Raw genomic sequence first — 20591 nt, 5'->3', positions numbered from 1 at the left:
GGGGGGCTGGAAGACAAAGGCATCTGCCCACGCAACAGGGAAGTAAGGAAGTTACTCTCCAGGTGACCCGAGACATGAACGGACTTGAAAGAACCATCTGCCCCGGAAGAGACGACCCCCTGGACAGAAAACTTTCCCTTAAATACAGCGATGCTCTATGGTACTGGACCGTCTTTCCCGGAGCTATTGACCTGTAGAGCTGCCGGCAAAGAGCGTGTTTGATCGATCGTAAAAGTTTGTATCTTGTTTGACTTGAAGCGGCGAATAAACGACCCGCTACACTCTGAATTTACCCTTTTTTCTCAATAAAGCAAAATATTAAGACCCGGAGGTGACGTTGTGTTGGAGCGACGGAAACGGACTCCAGTTTTAACCGTTTTAGTTCTGTGCAGCCAGTGGTAAACATTTATTTACAGTCCTGAAATGAGTGAAATATATATTCAAGTGTGATACTGCAACATCGCAATTCATTATTTGTCTCTCTTTCTCTCATGTTTACAGCTATATAGTAAGTAAATAAGTAAGAAATAGTTATTTGTAAAACATCTTTCTAGACCAAGGTGACAAAGCCCATGAACAATCAAAAACAATACACAGTTAAAATATATACTTTAAAAGATAAAGACAGATAAGACAAACGCAAGAGTCCCAGAAAATCATGCACAGGCACAAATAAAAGTATCTTAAGATGTTTCTTGAAGGAGTCAGTAGATCATCAAACACAGAGATGGTTCCAAAGCTTAGGAGCAACAGTCTGGAAGGATTTCTCTCCTCTGGTCCTGAAGCGTGTTCAGGAACCATCAGTAGATTCTAATCCACAGACCTCAGAGCCCGAGCTGGGGTGTAAGTCTGGATCAGATCAATGATGGAAGGTCGGACCATGAATAGATCTGAAAGTAAGAACCAGAATTTTAAAGTTGATCCTGAAAGAAAATGGCAGTCGATGCAGATTTAAGGATTGGAGAAATGTGAGTTCTTCTACTAGAGCGGTAAGAATTCTGGTTGCAGAGTTTTGTATCAACTGCAGGCGAGATAGATCCTTCTTATTTAAACGCCAAAATAAACTAAACTGTTACAATAGTCTAAAAGAGAAGACACAAATACATGGATTATAAGATCCAGACCATGCTGTGACATACCTTTCCTAAGTTTATAGATTTTTCTCAGTTGAAACCGTTTCTGGTCAGTTTTCTTCAGTGTTGAACTAGAGACATGTCTTTGTCAAATAGAACAGAAAAGAAAAGCGCAAAGAGAGAGGAAGATCTCAGGAGCAAGTGCGACACTGCAACACTGCAATTGATTCTCTCTCTCTTTCTCACATGTATACATATAAGATAATAGAAGCACATTTGACTTAAGTTGCTGATGTGGCACCTGAGAGATGTGACATGTTTTAACAGCACCATCTGGTGGCCTTGCAGGACATCACAAGATTCTTCAAGAACGTCTGACCTTCTACCAGGATGTTGCCGGCTGGATGAGAATAAGCACCTCTGTGGACTGATCTACAAACTTCCTAAAGTGTCGCATGTTTTCATTCCTGTTTGACACTAAAGCAGCTTTTACTATTCTGACCAGTAGATGACGCCAAACGCACCGTGTTTCAAGTCTTGAAGCGTCACATCAACAGTTGAGAGGTGCTGGGATGTAACAGGACTCTAAAGACTCTTAACTGAATCATATGGCTCGTTGGTCTGTTGGTATGATACCGTTTAGGGTGCGAGAGGGTGGATTCAAATCTCGGACCAGCCCCTTTACTTAAAACATAAACAATTTGACGTCACATCAGAGAAAGCCCCAAAACAATTAACAGCAGATACACTCCGACCATGGGGTTGTGTCCTGATGCTACAGAGCAATGAGCAATACTTTAATTCGTCTATAGTGTTTCCATGGTCGTATATCTAAAAGTACTGACCCTCTTTCCTACAGGAAACTGTTGAATTGATCTGTTGAAGTAATTCTGCCCAGTATGGAAGTCATCGGTGATGAAAGAACGACACAGACCCACAAAATGAAATGAAGAGAAAACTTTTTTCAAGGATCATAAACCCAGAGAGCCTGAGATATGAAGTTATTCCAGATGTTTCGCTGTTGTTAATACGTTGAACCCCTAGATGGTGCTGTTGAGAATTTACTCAGCTGTCAGGTTCCACATCACCAACTCAAATCAGCTGTCAAAGAGGTTTTGACGTGGCTCGTTGGTCTAGGGGTATGATTCTCGCTTTGGGTGCGAGAGGTCCCGGGTTCAAATCCCGGACGAGCCCTAATTTTTAGACATTTTAGCGTCTGACAGCAGCAAACTTGTCAACTATGGGATGCATCATCCCACTTATCCTGAGAGAGCGTTTGCTTTGTGTGCAGCTCATCTACAGGATGAGAGTGGTCACCACTTTGTCCCAAGACCTGGACTTCAGGTGGACACATCCACTGGTTGATCCGGGATTCGAATCGTGAACTCCAGACTTCTTAAAGTGTGTCATGTTTTCTTTCATTTTTTCATTCATGCTTGTGACTGAAGCTGCTGGTCCTATTATGACCGATGGAGGGCGCCAAAGGCACGACTTTCCGGTCTTGAAGTGCCACATCAACAGTTGAGGAGCTGGAATGGATGAGAACTCTGAAGACTGATACGAGGAACATCTGGCTCGTTGGTCTAGGGGTATGATTCTCGCTTTGGGTGCGAGAGGTCCCGGGTTCAAATCCCGGACGAGCCCTAATTTTAAACATTTTGAGTGTGTGACAGACATATGTGAACCAAACTTGTGCTTGGAGTGTGTTTATCTGCAGCTCAAGTTTCATCAGCTGCAACCGTTTCAAAAGTATCGTCTGCAGTTGCAGCCCAGTACCACACAGTGATGTGCAAAATCTTTAAAAGCATGTCAATGATGCCATATGATGGTGGAGCCATGTCGTCTGCTAGTGTTTTCTCAAGTGCACGGTCAACACAACCATCTACCAGGACATTTTAGAGCACTTCATCCCTGCACACACTGCCAAAGGTACCAAAAACTGGTTGCAAACTCACCTGATCCGAAACCCATAGATAATCTGTGGGGTATTGTGAAGAGGAACATGAGAGACACAAGACCCAACAATGACCTTGAAGGCTGCTATCAAATCAACCTTCCATTACACCTGAGCAGTGCCACGCACTGATCACTTCCATGCTACGCTGCATTGATGCAGTAATTCATGCAAAAGGAGGCCCAACAAACTAAATTAACAAATTAACAAACTTTACAGAGGCCTGTCATTTCTGTTTAGATTTTTCATTGTCCTTATATAATATTTTCTGAGACACTGAATTTGTTTTCATTATCTATAAGCCACAATCATCAAAATGTCAAGGAATAAATGTTTGAAATGCTTCACTCTGTGTAATGAATATATAATGTATATGGGTTTCACATTTTGAAATGAGAGACATGATATTTGATATGATATTTTAATTTTTTTTGTTACATCTGCCTCCCCAAGAAAATCAGGGCTCGTCCGGGATTTGAACCCGGGACCTCTCGCACCCTAAGCGAGAATCATACCCCTAGACCAACGAGCCAGATGTTTAGAAAACATTTTTCAAAGTGCTCTTGGATCTCAGCTCCTCAGCTGCTGATGTAGCGCTTCAAGACTTGAAACTGAGCGCTTTGGCTCCATCTAGCGGTCGTAATAGAACAAGACGAGAATTGTGATCATAACATTTAAATGTTCTTTACGAATTTAATTTTTAATCGTTATTATTACTCATTATATTTTCAACTTTTTTTGTTTTGTTTTTGACTTTTAATAACTCACAAAAATACAATTTGACTAAACAATCTGTGGTGGGCGTAGGCGGGAAATAAAAGAGAAAATCTTCATAAAGTCTCAGCTACAATTTTATTGAAGGTGAATAAAAAAAAAGAGACTTTCAATAGAATGTTTACTTCTACTCTACTGGCTCAGAAGCAGTCCTCCAGTCCGTGTGTGGCGCTGCAGCTCTTCTCCCGTGTTTACACGGGTGACCACAGAAGAAGTTCGCTACGAAACACCAACGAAGAAGAAGCTGCAGCGACGATGGCGGACGGAGACGCGCCTGTCAAGTCTCTACAGAGCGCCATGAAAATGGCCAAAGAGGCGATACAGCTGGACGGAGGGAACCGGCACCAGGTACTGGACCTCCCGGGGGACTCACGTGACACAAGGTGGTCGCTCACAGAAGCAGGACACGAGCCTGATCCATCCCGGATGTTGTCGACTGCAGAGCAAACACTGCAGTGACGTCACTCTCGCCTGCACTTTGCTACCAGTAATATGAAGGTTCTCGCCTAAAACACGAGCCTGCTAACGTCATGTTATCACAAACACACACACAGTCTCTTCACAACAGCTGTTAGCATGGTCCTCTGTTTGTGACGTCATCAGACTCACCTGTACATTACTATATTACCTGTAAACAAACAACTTGTGTGCGAAGTGATCATGATATGAGGAAAAAGGTGCGATATATCGTGATACTGAAGTAACAAGGATATATGTGTAGTATTGTCCAGTACTTGACTCTGATGTTGTGATAGTGTAGTAACAAGTATATATTTGTAGTATTGTCCAGTACTTGACTCTAGTGTTGTGATCGTGTAGTAACAAGTATATATGTGTAGTATTGTCCAGTACTTGACTCTAGTGTTGTGATAGTGTAGTAACAAGTATATATTTGTAGTATTGTCCAGTACTTGACTCTGGTGTTGTGATAGTGTAGTAACAAGTATATATGTGAAGTATTGTCCAGTACTTGACTCTAGTGTTGTGATAGTGTAGTAACAAGTATATATTTGTAGTATTGTCCAGTACTTGACTCTGGTGTTGTGATAGTGTAGTAACAAGTATATGACTCTGGTGTTGTGATAGTGTAGTAACAAGTATTTATGTGTAGTATTGTCCAGTACTTGACTCTGGTTATGTGATACTGTAGTAACAAGTATATATGTGTAGTATTGTCCAGTACTTGACTCTGGTTATGTGATACTGTAGTAACAAGTATATATGTGTAGTATTGTCCAGTACTTGACTCTAGTGTTGTGATAGTGTAGTAACAAGTATATATTTGTAGTATTGTCCAGTACTTGACTCTGGTGTTGTGATAGTGTAGTAACAAGTATATATGTGAAGTATTGTCCAGTACTTGACTCTAGTGTTGTGATAGTGTAGTAACAAGTATATATTTGTAGTATTGTCCAGTACTTGACTCTGGTGTTGTGATAGTGTAGTAACAAGTATATGACTCTGGTGTTGTGATAGTGTAGTAACAAGTATTTATGTGTAGTATTGTCCAGTACTTGACTCTGGTTATGTGATACTGTAGTAACAAGTATATATGTGTAGTATTGTCCAGTACTTGACTCTGGTTATGTGATACTGTAGTAACAAGTATATATGTGTAGTATTGTCCAGTACTTGACTCTGGTGTTGTGATACTGTAGTAACAAGTATACATGTGTAGTATTGTCCAGTACTTGACTCTGGTGTTGTGATACTGTAGTAACAAGTATATATGTGTAGTATTGTCTAGTACTTGACTCTGGTAGTATTTACAGACCACATGACTCTTGACGAAGTCGTTACTGATTTCATTTGTTTTCAAACCAAAATATTTCCAAACATCAGCTTTAAAAGCTGCTGGAGTCACTGTATCCTCTCGTCCTCAGTCATTGCCGGATTCCTTTTTTGCCCTTTATCTGCGGAGAACAAGTGGCCGGAAGATTAATTGCAAAACAAAAATGATCAAGCGCTGTCAATACTTGCATGTACATTGTAAATAAAAAAATAAAATTGAATTATTTTATTTGATAGACATATCTAAAATATAAAGGAATTATGAAAAATGTTAATTTGAAAGACACAAATAACTTTATTTTTATATTGATATAGATGGATAGTGTTTTTAAATATCAATATAGTTTCAAGATTAAATAAATATTGCAATATTTGTGTATTATATATATTTTAAACGCTTCCATTACTCACCTGTGTGTTTTCATGTCACTCCAGGAGGCGTACTGTCAGTACCTGCGCACCATCGGCTTCATATCTCAGTGTCTTCTGGAGCAGGCGGCATCAGAAGGTGAGTTACAAACGGTTGCTGTTGACTTGTCCGTCTGTTCCACGTGTCGGCCTCAGCGGACACACGCGTGTGGCTCTCAGCGGACACACGCGTGTGGCTCTCAGCGGACACACGCGTGTGGCTCTCAGCGGACACACGCGTGTGGCTCTCAGCGGACACACGCGTGTGGCTCTCAGCGGACACACGCGTGTGGCTCTCAGCGGACACACGCGTGTGGCTCTCAGCGGACACACACGCGTGTGTGACTCTCTAGTTCAAGAGATAAGTAGGAAACTCTCTTCAGCCTCGCAGGAGCAGCAGGTGGGACGCATGCTGAGACTGGCTGAGCAGTGTCTGGAGAGAGCCAAGTCTTTCATAGACAGACCCCTGGACCCCTCTGACCCCCCTGAACCCCACCTCCACACCTCCGCTGACCAACCAGAGTCCTCGCTGACGGACCACCCAGCAGGTATAAGTGTCATGTGACCTCATCTCTCTAACATCTCAAACAAACAAACTGATGTTACTCATGCGTAACAATACTAGTTCGACTTTAAACAAATGTGCTTAAGCCCCGCCCACTAAAAACATTTTGTTTTTCTGAAGATTAAATCTTGTTGAGCATAACCACACCCACTCTGCTTTGATTGGTCAAATATAAAGGTTTGTCACGAAGCATCATTAAGCTCAGACGTCTCCACCTCCAAGGGACTTGTTGTATAAACAAAGCGGGGGCATGATTACGGCTGGCTGGAAGAGGAGTGAAGCTATTACTAAGTCAAAATGGACTCTCGTAACCTCTCATTCTCCCAGATTTCAGAGCAACTTTATAAAGTAATGAGTTGAAAACGTGGCCATGATTTACTGCATCTTGGAGAGAAAGATTTCAACATTTGATACATGTCAGTCAAGAGAGTTGGGTCCCATTATTTGATCTTTAACGTAACCTATTAGTTTAGTAAGTAAGTAGGTCAATTATATTTATATAGCACTTTTCTAGACCAGGGTCACAAAGCGCGTAAAACAATCAAAACATTACTCAATAAAATATATACCTAAAAGGTCAAGATAAAACTGAGAACAACACAGGAGTTCCAGAAAATGAGGGAAAAATCGGAACAAATAAAAATGTCTTCAGATGTTTCTTGAAGGAGTCAGTAGATCCATCAAGTTCAGTCCAGTAATTTGATGACAGCGAAAACTAGAGCGTGAGGAGATTGTTCACTTTACTGCCATCTGCTGGCTATAACACGCCACTGCAGGAAAATGTGTTAAGATATGTAATTTCATGTCATTTAAAGTGATCTATTCATTATAACGGTTATATATATTTAAACAATATATTTCACTGCAACAACAGTGAGCCTAATTTGCATAATTAGCAGTGAATTTCACATAAACCGAGTATATAAATACAGACTTCAAGTCACCAGCTGATCACCGTGTCTCTGGCGGTGTCACAGGGACGCTCTCTGATGACATCATGGCTCCTCATCCTGATGACATCACGGCTCCTCTTCCCGATGACGTCACAGCTCCTTCCTCGGCTGACGTCAGCGCCTCACATTTCATCCCCCCCGAGGTTTTCCAGAGACTGCAGACGATGGAGTCGCAGAATAAGAAGTAGGCATTTGTCTCTTCATCTCACACACACACACACAAACACACACACACACACACTCACACTCACACGCACATGCACACGCACACGCACACACACACATCCATGTTGACAAAGGGTTGGGATAATTTTCATGATAATCTGTACCTTTTCAGACAAAATATTTGTTCATTTTAATGAAGCGACTGTAGCTTAGTCGTCTTCGCGTGCATGTGTGTGTATATGTGTGTTTGCAAGTGTGTCTGTTTCTGTGTGCTGGTTCACATGTGTGTTTATGAATGTGTGTTTTTTGGGGTATCGGTGGGTTTGTGTGTCTGAGTGCACATGTATGTTTATTTGTGTGTGTCTGTGTTTTCTTTTCCTATTCATGTGTGTGCATGTGTGTGTGCATGTGTGTCTGAGTACACGTGTGTGTTTGTATGTGCTTGTGCACATATGTGTTTATGTGTGTGTGTCTGTGTTTTTTTTGCATATTCATGTGTGTGTACGTGTGTGTGCATGTGTGTCTGAGTGCACGTGTGTGTTTGTGTGTGCTTGTGCACATGTTTGTTTATGCGTGTGTGTTTTTTGTATTTGTGTGCGTACCTATGTATGCTGTGTCGTGCGTGCATGTATCTGTGTTTGTGCATGTTCATGTATGTGTGCATATGTGTGTTTGCGTGTCTTAGTGCGCTTGTGTGTGCTTGTGCACATGTGTGTTTATGCGTGTGCTGGTGTGTGTGTTTCCAGGCAGCTCACCCCGATAGAAGAAGCGTCTCGTCTGAACCAGAAGTTGAAGTTGAACTATGAAGCTCGACTGGCGAGACTCTCTCCGTCTCAGTCGTACCAGAAGACGTCTCTGGTCAGTCTTGTGCTTCTCATCGTCATCTGAGAGTGAAAAAGTGTGTTTTCAGACCATAAATGAACATGGTTTTGGTTCTTTTTAACAGTTTTCACAAGAGTGGTGTCAACTCACTTTAAGCTCTACTAAAGGGGACTTTGTTGTTGAGAGATGTGTGAGTGTGGATCTGACAGGGAAGTGAGCAGGTCTTCATCTGAAGCAGAAAAAAACAACTTTACTACATTTATTTGACAGTAATTAAGTGTTTGTGTGTCACAAATAACCGGCTGCATGACACGGACGCAATGAACACACAGCTGTGACTTCTCAGGAACTATCTTCTCCGGTCCAAAGTAATCCATCATTGGGGTCAGATTCATTAATTCAAGATGAAGTTATGTTGTTATTTACAACATAAATAACTCAAGAAAGAGACTCAAGGGTTTTTAACACTCAGGGTGCAGACCTGGTCCTGATGGGATTGTTTTCAGCACAGGCTGAGGTTCTGGTCCTGAAGATGGGTCAACTTAAGCACCCTTGGAGTTTTGGTCCCCATCGTTTTTACGGAGACCAGCATGAACCAGTCTTGCAGATGCAAATCTATAAAGTAAACATTTGACACTTTTTTGACGCAACTTCTTGAGCGGCACTTTGACCCGAATTATTTTTGCCAGAAAAGAACCGCACTTGAAACACAGTTCTTCCGAAACGAAATATTATATTATTATTATATTTCCACTAAACTAATGAAGTAAGCTGAGAAACTACCATGGTCTCAGATTCGTCCTTCTGTTGTGACGAGTTATGTTGAATCTGCGCGCTCGTTCGGGTCGGTGAAATGCGCGCGTCTGACAGAAAACGTTCGCGTCAAAGTGTTGTCGCGCCCGCTTGATTGGATTTGTTGACGCGCAGCTGGTACTGACCCGGTCCAGTCCAGCCGAGCTCTCTTCAGTCACACAACTGTCTGCTCTGAACCCGGTGCCGTTGCTCGACAGTTTCTGCCACCATGGTAAGTCTCTCTCCCCCGCGTCAGTCCACGACTGTTCATTTGTGCGTCACTCAGATGCGGAAAATCTTTCGACGTCGCGTGGAGCTGCGCGTCTACTGGAGGAAACTCAAGATGTTTTTGAAGGTAAATGAAGGTGTGAAGGAAGGTGTTTTTATTTTTAAATTAAAAAAGACGATGGACGCGTCACAGAAGTTTATGTTTGAAGACGTTGACGCCCGCGGACTGATCGAGGATCAATATTTGGATAAAGACTCCTTCATTATTCATTCGTTTATTTAAAACACTTGTCTAAAGCGACTGAAGAATGACGCAAACTGTAATTGTGTCAAAATATTGTGGGATTGAACTACAGGATCAATAGTTTTAAACAATTTACTTTAACATGTTTAATGTTGATCAATAACTAGATGACCTCCCGAGCATGTCATGACCTCCAAGAGGCTGAAAAAACAACATGTTAATGGAAAATTTGTAGAAAGCAAATTAATGTTTTTGCTTCAAGAAGAAAACGAGTGTAACTCATGTTGTAAAAGAGCAACTTTTTGTCATTTAAGTCGCATTAAATGTAGGCTCTCTTTATGTTTGCCTGGCCCTCGATCAGAGACAGTTGTGTGTCGTGTTTCCTTGATATCAAGCCCATTAACCGCTGAAAGGAAAGTGTTGTCACACTCCATCATACAAGGGCTTAAAGTTTTGAACACAAGTCCGAGTCGCACAAAAGTCCAACTTGCCGTATTGGTTAGTGCAGTTACCTCAGAATTATCTTTTCATATTCTGCCTGCGTTTGCGTGGGTTAACTCCAGGTATTCAGGTTCTCCCACAGTTTGAAAGGGTATAAAAGGAATGAATGCATGAATGTCTATAAATGGAATTGTTTAACTAGGGGTGTGTATTGTATAGGAATCTGGCGAGACACAGGGAAATATACTATGCAATACTCTTGGAACAACAATATATTTTTAGTAGTCACTTATTTAATTTGTTTTCAAACCAAAATATTTCCAAACATCAGCTTTGAAAGCTGCTGGACTCACTGTATCCTCTCGTCCTCAGTCGTCTCCAGGATCTTGGGGGAGTTAATTGTTGAAATGTAAATTGTAAATGCCAATTGGAAAGCGTAATAAATGTATAAACAATGTATTGAAATATAAACCAGTAAAAGTGCTGTCAAATAAATTTGGTATTGTGAAGAAAAACCTTTTCTTAAACCCTTCATTTTAACAGAAAGTACTAATTCAGGGATGATTCGTCCTTCAAAAATATTCCAGTTGAAGCACAAGTTTCCATCTTTGCTGTCATCCATCATTATAGTTCCTTATCTTGTCTTGAGAACCTTTTCATGTTGTACAATTTAGAAATGAACATTCATCTGGATCTACTTTAATTTGAAGCCAACATGAAATGACGACGTTTCGAACTGAGTGTGTTTGTGAATTTATTTTTCTTTTACTGTGTTGTTGATTCTCCACAACTACTGTCGTTTTATCTCAAACAAAACAAAACATGGAGGTCCTTCTCACAGCGTGTCTTCTCCCCGCAGACGTTGTCGCTGCAGCGGCAGATGATGGAGAACCTCATCATCGCCAAGGCCCGTCAAGACGCCGTATCCTCAACCTGGTGTGAAGAACGTTCATGTCGAGCAGCAGAGATGTCGGTAGATCAAGCTCGAGGCCCCCGGGGGCCGAATCCTGGCTGCCAAGTTATTTTATGTGGCCCACAAGAGCGCTATCGTTAGATTCTATATTTCGATTCTCTCGAGCGTAGCTTCCATTCGTCATGAGCGACATGTGCAGGGGTCGGTAAACATCTAAAGTACTGCTGATCTCGTGAGACGTTCGATATGGACTTTTGTTGTCAGATTACGCAACACGTGTGTCTGATGAACCCGGTGACCTCTGTCAGGTGATATTGACAAATAGGTTTGTTGATTAAATCTCTCCTCGGAACTCCCGGCTCCAATTTAAATTAATTCAATATTTTCTTAATATATTTAGGAAGGTATATCCGTGCTATCAGAATATTGAATGATTCCATTTCCCATTAAAAATGTAATGACCTTTTATGTTAATTTATTTTAGTTAATTTCTATAGTACATTATTTTTTTAATTGCAAATTTTACTTTAACAAGTATTATACTGAAAAGGTGAATAATTGAAAAAAAAAGATTAAAATTTTTTCAATGGAATATTTTCCAAAATAATTATTTATTTTATGTAGAGTTGCATTTAAACGTTGCATTTATAATTATTGGAATTATATTATCAAACAAAAAAAATGTGTGTCTTTGTCGACAAAAGAAATAAGACTTCAACATTTCAATATACACATATTAAATTAAGTTTTTTTTATATATATATATATATATATACACATTTCAATTTACATTTCAATAAAAAAGGTTTAGAGATTCAACTTTTTAAATGTTAAATTCAACCATACAATATTCTGATGGCACTGATACTTCCATACTGGGTTCAAAGCCTATAAAAAGAAAAGTAGCAGCTCATTTCAAACGTGAATTTTTTGGATCGTCTTTATCTTAAGTTAACTTCGTCATCATCAGTCCTCAATGAAGTGTTGTCCAGGGAGAAGAGTCGTGATTTCTGCTCTGACACATATAAAGTGTGAGTGTGTGAGCGTTGACAGCGTGAAGTTTCCTCAACGTTGGCGATCACAGCTGCAGAGGAAGATGGAGGAGAGACGACTGAGGCTGCAGGAGGAAGCAAACCGGTAACTATTGTTCTGGCAGCTCTCATGTTCCAGCATGTGACGTCTGGATATCTTGTTTGACGTATTGACCTGCCTCAGGTTATCTGAAGATAGAGTTTACTCCGTGTCGAAGGACTTCTGTCATTGACACAGTGACGGTTAAGGAGAGTGACGACTAGAGTGCTAATGAATGTTGTCTGTCCTCAGGAGGTTCTCCGCCTCTGGAGCGATGACGGCCGAAGAGAAGGAGCAGAGAGCTCTTTACACCAACGTCCTTGAGTACGAGCAAGACCACGTGAGTCCAACACGCTTCCTGTTGGTCTGAAGCTCGTCCACGTGTTTGTCTTTTAAGGTCTCTTTGTCCAGGACTAGTGTTCATCGCGTGACGACTTGACCGAGGGCGCGTGACGACTTGACCGAGGTCGCGTGGCGACTTGACACGAGGGCGCGTGGCGACTTGACACGAGGGCGCGTGGCGACTTGACACGAGGGCGCGTGGCGACTTGACACGAGGGCGCGTGGCGACTTGACACGAGGGCGCGTGGCGACTTGACACGAGGGCGCGTGGCGACTTGACACGAGGGCGCGTGGCGACTTGACACGAGGGCGCGTGGCGACTTGACACGAGGGCGCGTGGCGACTTGACACGAGGGCGCGCGAAGACTTGACCGAGGGCGCGCGAAGACTTGACCGAGGGCGCGCGAAGACTTGACCGAGGGCGCGCGGCGACTTGAACGAGGGCGCGCGGCGACTTGAACGAGGGCGCGCGGCGACTTGACACGAGGGCGCGCGGCGACTTGACACGAGGGCGCGCGGCGACTTGACACGAGGGCGCGCGGCGACTTGACACGAGGGCGCGCGGCGACTTGACACGAGGGCGCGCGGCGACTTGACACGAGGGCGCGCGGCGACTTGACACGAGGGCGCGCGACGACTTGACACGAGGGCGCGCGGCGACTTGACACGAGGGCGCGCGGCGACTTGACACGAGGGCGCGCGGCGACTTGACACGAGGGCGCGCGGCGACTTGACACGAGGGCGCGCGACGACTTGACACGAGTATATCGCGATAATATCGCAAATGCCATTAATCGTTCAGCCTTCGTTTTTGTTTTTAAAGTATAACGGTGTCTGGTTCTTGTGCAGGACTGGCCCAAACTGTGGAAAGTGGACCTGAAGATGAATCCCAACGACCCGACTATTGTGTCTGGACTAGTGTCCTACCTGCTCAGGTGAGTCTACTCTCAGTCGTCTCGTTATCAGTCGAGCCATAAGATCTTTGTGCAGGCCTGAGTGTGTCACGACCCCAGGTTCCCGATCAATACAGGAAGTTGCCTAAATGTTTGTCTTGTCGATGATGTCCGAGGTCAACGTGTTGAACAAGTTTAAGGAAGTCGAACAGATTGATCAGATTAGTGACTTCCATCTCCCCTGGTTCCTCCCGTCAGCCGCGCCGATCACCCGGTGGTGAAGCTCCTGAAGAAGCATCAGTTCCGCATCTACAACCAGCTGTACCCCATCGTTAGTAAAGTCCCCGCGGGCCGGTCCCCGTCCAGACCTCCTCACAGCCTGTCGGGTCCAGGTGAGGACGGCTCTGCTCCTCTGGCGGGTCAGACCTCTCACGTCGTCTTCCTTGCGTCTCCTCAGACACGCCGCGGCCGTCGGTCCGGACAGGAAGCAGCAGCTTGGGGGCTCCCAGCCTCAGCGGGTCCTCGCTGTCGCTGTCCCAGGACTTCGGCTCAGAGAAGTCGCCCGCAGACCGCGACAACTCTTTTGAGGACCTGGAGGAGTTCCTGAGCCAGATGGACTTGGCCGGACCGCTCCGCGACGTGGAGGAGACGGAACTGATCTGCAAGAACCTGGACCAGGACGAGGGTTCGTTGACGGAGCTGGAGATGAGGGCCCTGAAGGAACACCTGAAGACCGTGGTCAGAGACGTACACGGCGCCATCGGTAAGACTCGTGGAGGAGAGTTTGTAGAGCCTTGATTCATGTTTGTGTCCTCAGACCAGCTGCTGTCTCTGTGCCTGCTCTCCTTCGAGGCTCTCAACACGGCCGCCTCCAAAGACCTGTGTCTGGCCAGCATAGAAGAAGTCTTCTTCACGCCTCTGTGGAGCCCCCTGGTGGCTCTGTTCAGGTACTTATCTGGAAATCTACTGTGTATGATGCAGGTGTCTGTCTGTCTGTCTGTCTGTCTGTCTGTCGCTCTCTTTGTATAAAATGATTTTAATTGCAAAGTCTGAACATGTAAATAAAAATGATTGAATTACTTTAAAATCTATGAAGGCCATTTTGTTTCTTTATTACTCAATGAAAAAAATAGTTGAATTTAAAAATTAAATGTAAAAAAAGGGCTTTGTTATATTAGAAAACTCTCTCAACGTGACTCGGACTAAATTGAATCACATTGAAAATGATAAGAGCTTTATCAGTACGTTTGGAACTGTGTACGTGAAAAGCCTTTAAATGAACAGCAGGAGGCGCTGTTGCTTTAAGAAAGAACGGAGTTGGTTCTGCTTGTGAAGAAACTCCTGAGTTGATGATTTCACTGATCTTTGATTTTTAACTCAAGCTGCTCTGACTCATCTTCTCCTCAGGAAGGTCCACAGAGAGCGAGAGCTGGCCTGTGACGCCACCATGAGGCTTTACTGTGACGCTTCCCCTCAAGATCTGGGGGTGCCCGTCAAGCTGACCCCGTCTGACCCCTGTGCCCAGCCCTGCGCTTTTCCCTACGACTGTGCCGTCCAGGAGCTGAAGCACCTGATCAGCGACTGCTGTCCGCAGAGGAAGCTGGACTGCGTCGGTGAGTTCTCGTCTCACACGAGCCGTGGTGACCTCGGGTCTGAGTCCTGTTCTGTGCCGTCGTAGTCCGGACTCTCCGCCTGATCTGCGCCTGCGCCGAGGACTACAGGAGCCTGCACGAGTCCGACGCTTCACCCAGGACTGCTGCCATGTGAGTAGATCAGGAGTTGAACTCCTGCAGTCATGTGACTGATCCAGCATCTTGTGTCTCCGTCCTCGCACGAGATAAAGTTGCAACATCGACTTCACCGGCAACCGTCATCTTTACACACACACACACACACACACACACACACACACACACACACACACACACACACACACACACACACACAGATGGACACGCACGCACACTCACACGCACAGAAGGACAGAGACACAAACACACACAAAGACACAGACAGACACACACGCATACAAAGACACGAACACGCACGCAAACACGCACAGACGCAAACAAACACACACAGACGCAAACACACAGACGCAAACACACACAGACACAAACACATTCAGACAGACAGACAGACAGACAGACCGACACACGCATACAAAGACACATGCACGCACATCCAAACACGCACACACGCACACACGCACGAACACACGCACACATCCATATGCACACACAAACACATCCAAATGCACACACACACACACACCCATCCAAATGCACACACACACCCATCCATATGCACAAACGAACACACACGAACACATCCATATGCACACACAAACGCATCCATATGCACACAGAAACATGAACCCACAAACCCCCAAAAACCCATGCGTACACACACTGGCACACATTCGGTCAGAACCAGACAGTCGCAAAAACACAAACGTTTGTTTCAAGTTTTATCTTGAGCACCTTGTATCAAGATGGACGTATGTATTATGAATGTATTTGAAATGTGTTCATAAAAATGTCTCTGTTTGATATTAGAAATGATATTTTCTTATTTCACCGTAGATTGACTCAATAAACATTCTAATCTTCAACATGCACAAGGATACAAAGTGTTACGGGGTGATACATTTCACCTCACTCAAGCTAGCACTGTTAGCCACTAGCTAAGCTACTACTGTTAGCCACTAGCTAAGCTACTACTGTTAGCCACTAGCTAAGCTAGCAAGTATAGCAATAAGTGTCAAAATGTCCTTCACTTGACATTCCAGTGGAAAACAAACTTTATTGTAACACTTTCTATCATGTGTTAGTTCACTTCACCACTATCTCACTACCAACAAAATCAACCTCATCAAACTGCTGGAGACCTTGGGTCCTGCAAGACTTTGACTCATCTGTGACTTAAATAAACGGTGTGTTTGTAAGAGAACATGGAAGTGTTACAGGGTCGTAAGTAAGAGTGCAGGACGAACATAAATGTTGTTTTTTATTAAATAAATGTAAGTTTAAAAAACAGCTATAGTTTAGTATCAAGATCAAGTGTGGTGTGTGTTTGGATCAGTCTTCGGTGATGTCAAGAACTTTATCAATTTGAGAATTTTGCAGTCGTCGGCCTGTCAGGTCTAATCAAGGCCCCCCTCGGAGAGCTTTTTTGCTCGTAGGAAAGTGGGTCGTCGCGTCTGGTTCTGAAGCAGACCCGAGGCCCCTGAACTAGCAGAACAGAGAAGTATAAAAGATGGAGGTTTGCCAAGTCTCTGAGGAAGCTGGGGGTCGGCCGAGGGGTCACTGGGTCGATAACCAAACTTAATCGAGAGGGAGTTTGAGGCAGAAACCTCGCTGGCCTAGTTTTACATCAGCTAGAAGATACAAAGTGTTTTTGAACGAGTCATTAGAGGGTTAACTAAAGTTCATGCTTAAGCTAGTTCAGATCAACAGCTGAGCACGTCCAGCACTGACAAGTCAGTATTTCAAATCTTCCTGTGGTCCTGGTGTAGTGGTGCCGGACTGACGGCTAGTGGTGCCGGACTGACGGCTAGTGGTGCCGGACTGACGGCTAGTGGTGCCGGACTGACGGCTAGTGGTGCCGGACTGACGGCTAGTGGTGCCGGACTGACGGCTAGTGGTGCCGGACTGACGGCTAGTGGTGCCGGACTGACGGCTAGTGGTGCCGGACTGACGGCTAGTGGTGCCTGATTGACGGCGAGTGGTGCCGGAGTGATGGCGAGTGGTGCCTGATTGACGGCGAGTGGTGCCGGAGTGACGGCGAGTGGTGCCTGATTGACGGCGAGTGGTGCCGGAGTGATGGCGAGTGGTGCCTGATTGACGGCGAGTGGTGCCGGAGTGATGGCGAGTGGTGCCTGATTGACGGCGAGTGGTGCCGGAGTGATGGCGAGTGGTGCCTGATTGACGGCGAGTGGTGCCGGAGTGACGGCGAGTGGTGCCGGAGTGACGGCGAGTGGTGCCTGATTGACGGCGAGTGGTGCCGGAGTGATGGCGAGTGGTGCCTGATTGACGGCGAGTGGTGCCGGAGTGACGGCGAGTGGTGCCGGAGTGACGGCGAGTGGTGACGGCGAGTGGTGCCGGAGTGACGGCGAGTGGTGACGGCGAGTGGTGCCGGAGTGACGGCGAGTGGTGACGGCGAGTGGTGCCGGAGTGACGGCGAGCGGTGCCGCACAGACGGCGAGCGGTGCCGCACAGACGGCGAGCGGTGCCGCACAGACGGCGAGTGATATAGTGATGCAGTAGATGTGGAGTGAGGAGATCTTTAGAATGTTCTGCTTTTAATGTTTGAGAGAATAAGAAGAAGTGAAATATCCATCAATTTGTGGTTCTGTTGTCAGGTTGTGTTGACGTTGTCGACCGTAGTGAACAACACTGTGTGTCAGAAACACTGTGTGTGAGTCACAGACATTTTTTGGTCTGTTTTGAAGACAAGCGTCGCGTCATGTTTTCCTCTGGTTACCAGGAGACTGACACTCTGGACCCACAACCAACCAGCCAGACCGAGGTCCGACTCTCGTTGGAAACGAGCTTTTGTCTTCATAGTCCGGTTCTGTGAGAGTGGACCAGTGTTTACTGGCCCGGTGCAGACCCGCTCCTCTGTCGGCCGTGATCTTTGTATCGGTTAATGATGTTTTGTCGACAAACAAGGCTGGTGTGGGTCTTCATCTCTGGTTCTGACCCAACTCAGAGGCTTCTCTGTTCTGTTGCATGTCGATGACCCGAACCAGATGATGGTTGTCCGTGTGTGTGGAATGCGGCGACACAAGTTTCCGTGTGAGTGCTGATGTGTGTTTACAGTTCTGGACCCAGAGGACAAAGATTCTGGCTCAGTGCTGGTGTGAGGTCCGGCTCCGCTGCTCATATGAGCCGGACCACACCTTCTCAGAACCTGCAGGAGGAGAGTATCTCGTTACTGGGGTCGGCCTGGTTCAGAACCGCCGTCCTCACTTGTCACGCGAAGGCAGAAGTCCTGCGTGAGTGTCCACGTAAACAAATGGTGAAATTACAGGCTGATAACATCTACGCCCGCCTGCTGACCGACCGAGGGAGGGGGGCTCTCTGGACCGGGTCTCTGCTGACACTGACCCTCTGATCTCTCATGCAGCGGCGCCGACGACCTCCTGCCCATCCTGTCCTTCGTGGTTCTGAGGAGTCAGACGCCGGCGCTGGTGTCCGAGTGCGCAGCTCTGGAGGAGTTCATCCATGAGGGGTGAGTCGACGAGATGCTCTCCAGAACATCTGGATGTGATGATGAAGCACTTGGATCTCAGAAGAACCCCTGAGGTGAACAGATCAGAGGTTTTAGTTCGGAGACTGACTCGTGTGCTTCTCTGCAGCTTCCTGATCGGAGAGGAAGGTTACTGTCTCACCTCCATGCAGAGCGCGCTCGCCTACCTGGAGTCTTTAAACGCCGGCACAGGACAGTTGAGCTGGTGAGTTCTGAAGCACAGGCCCGACCCGGGGACTCCACCCGCTGCCCTCAATGAGAGGGTGATGATTAAGGGTTATGATGATGATGATGATGAAGTTTAGAAAGGTGAAGGTGAAGAAGATTATAAAGGTGAAGCTAAAGTAGATGATGATGAGGAGGACGACTATGTTCATGATGATGATGATGGAGGTTAAGAAGGTATAGGAGAAGAGAAAGATGATGATAAGGAAGATGATGATGAAGAGTTTGGTGAAGTAGATGATGATGATTGATGATGAATAAGATCATGAAGATGATGAAGATGATGACGGTAAGGAAGATGAAGGTGATGTAGATAATAATGGTTAAGATTAACTAGATGATTATGATGAAGGTGAACGAGGTTATAAAGATGATCATTATGTTGAGGGTAAAGATGATTATGGTGAAGGAGATGATGGTGATGATGATGAAGGTTAAGGAGATCATGATTTTGAGGATAAAGTTGGTTGAGATGATGATGAAGACTATGACAATGAAGTTGAAGTAGATGATGGAGATGATTGATGATGAAGATTATGTTGATAATGAAGATGATGTTGATGATGAAGATTATGTTGATGAAGGTGAAGATGATGATGATGATGATGATGGTGAAGGTGAACAAGGTGATGATGGTGAAGATGATGAAGGTTAAGAAAAAGATGATGATGATGAAGGTGAACAAGGTGATGATGGTGAAAATGATGAAGGTTAAGAAGAAGAAGATGATGATGATGAAGGTGAACAAGGAGATAAAGATGATGATGAGGTTAATACTGGAAATTAGTTGGATCTTGAAGCTTCAGTGTGTTTCACTCGTAGAGCGTCAGATGTTCTGATGTCACCCTGGGACCTCAGAGAGGAGTTCAGCCGACCTGCACGACCCCTGTTCGGATCCTGGACCCAGAAGAACCATGAAGGTCCAGTTCTGCCCCGAGGGACCAGCAGGACCCTTCCAGCTACATGAGGCTGAGGAGGTTCTGGCCGATCCAGAGGCCGCTGCGCTCAGTGAGCTCGTCCGACCCATCCTGACATGCTTTTCTCCAGAACTAAGACAAAGACGACCAGAAACCTCGGAACCAGATTTTATAGTGAAGAACCAATGAGATGTTGTGTGCGTCCAACATCCAAACCGACCAATCAGAATGCAGCACCATTACCTGGCAGAAGTGAAACATGTTTATGAAGCAGAAACTTTTTATCTTCGTTTTTATTGACTCGACTGCGACTCTTTTACGCTTCGGCTCAACTGTGGCTTTTACCCTCGGCCTCCAGGTGCGCCCCCTGCAGGTCTGTTTTAACACCGCAGCTGTGAAGTTTTTGGATTCAGAACTGTGAAGATAAAAAAATGTTGTTTTGAGGAATCAATAAAACTGAATCATTTCACTCGTGACTCGAGTCTGAACTTCTCACTACGCCACAGAACAGAACGAGGATCAGGGACGATGCATTCACAGTACAGCGGCAACAATACAATATACAGTGATATTGTAGTAACAAGTATATATGTGTAGTATTGTCCAATTCTTGACGAACTCGTAACTGATTTCATTTGTTTTCAAACCAAAATATGTCCAAACATCAGCTTTTAAAAAAGGAGTATCCTCTCATCCTCAGTAATCGGCAGGATCCTGCAGGATTTCATTGTTCCAAAAATGTATTGCAACACAAAAATGAACACGGA

The 20591-nt window shown here is 45.0% G+C and overlaps 1 protein-coding gene and 3 non-coding genes across 4 annotated transcripts; 3 read left to right on the top strand and 1 right to left on the bottom strand.

The window, feature by feature from the left end:
* The first annotated feature begins 2195 nt into the window (after positions 1–2195).
* trnap-ugg (transfer RNA proline (anticodon UGG)) lies at positions 2196–2267 on the top strand. The gene has a single exon. It is a non-coding gene; the product is annotated as a tRNA-Pro (tRNA).
* A 378-nt stretch (positions 2268–2645) lies between these two features.
* trnap-ugg (transfer RNA proline (anticodon UGG)) lies at positions 2646–2717 on the top strand. Its single transcript has one exon. It is a non-coding gene; the product is annotated as a tRNA-Pro (tRNA).
* Positions 2718–3487: 770 nt separating this feature from the next.
* Positions 3488–3559, bottom strand: trnap-agg (transfer RNA proline (anticodon AGG)). The gene has a single exon. It is a non-coding gene; the product is annotated as a tRNA-Pro (tRNA).
* Positions 3560–4034: 475 nt separating this feature from the next.
* On the top strand, positions 4035–20293 carry vps9d1 (VPS9 domain containing 1). Its single transcript, XM_087797491.1, has 17 exons — positions 4035–4149; positions 6028–6100; positions 6384–6548; positions 7543–7702; positions 8430–8541; positions 11070–11132; positions 12208–12260; positions 12447–12534; positions 13386–13471; positions 13688–13821; positions 13887–14192; positions 14247–14376; positions 14837–15042; positions 15108–15192; positions 18560–18664; positions 18792–18887; positions 19730–20293. Coding segments are annotated over exons 1-17 (1956 nt in total). The 5' UTR covers positions 4035–4056; the 3' UTR covers positions 19731–20293.
* The last annotated feature ends 298 nt before the right edge of the window (positions 20294–20591 follow it).

This window comes from Callionymus lyra, chromosome 8 (genome assembly GCF_982586985.1).
Source record: "Callionymus lyra chromosome 8, fCalLyr1.hap1.1, whole genome shotgun sequence".
Taxonomy (NCBI): domain Eukaryota; kingdom Metazoa; phylum Chordata; class Actinopteri; order Syngnathiformes; family Callionymidae; genus Callionymus; species Callionymus lyra.
This window is presented reverse-complemented; position numbering and strand designations above follow the sequence as displayed.

Excerpts from the sequence above, each read along its gene's own strand:
- vps9d1 (XM_087797491.1), top strand. The coding sequence starts at position 4,057 with ATGGCGGACGGAGACGCGCCTGTCAAGTCTCTACAGAGCGCCATGAAA. Across the intron at positions 11,133-12,207 it reads CCAAGGCCCGTCAAGACGCC|CTGCAGAGGAAGATGGAGGA; the intron begins GTATCCTCAACC and ends TGGCGATCACAG. Across the intron at positions 15,193-18,559 it reads TCACCCAGGACTGCTGCCAT|CGGCGCCGACGACCTCCTGC; the intron begins GTGAGTAGATCA and ends TCTCTCATGCAG.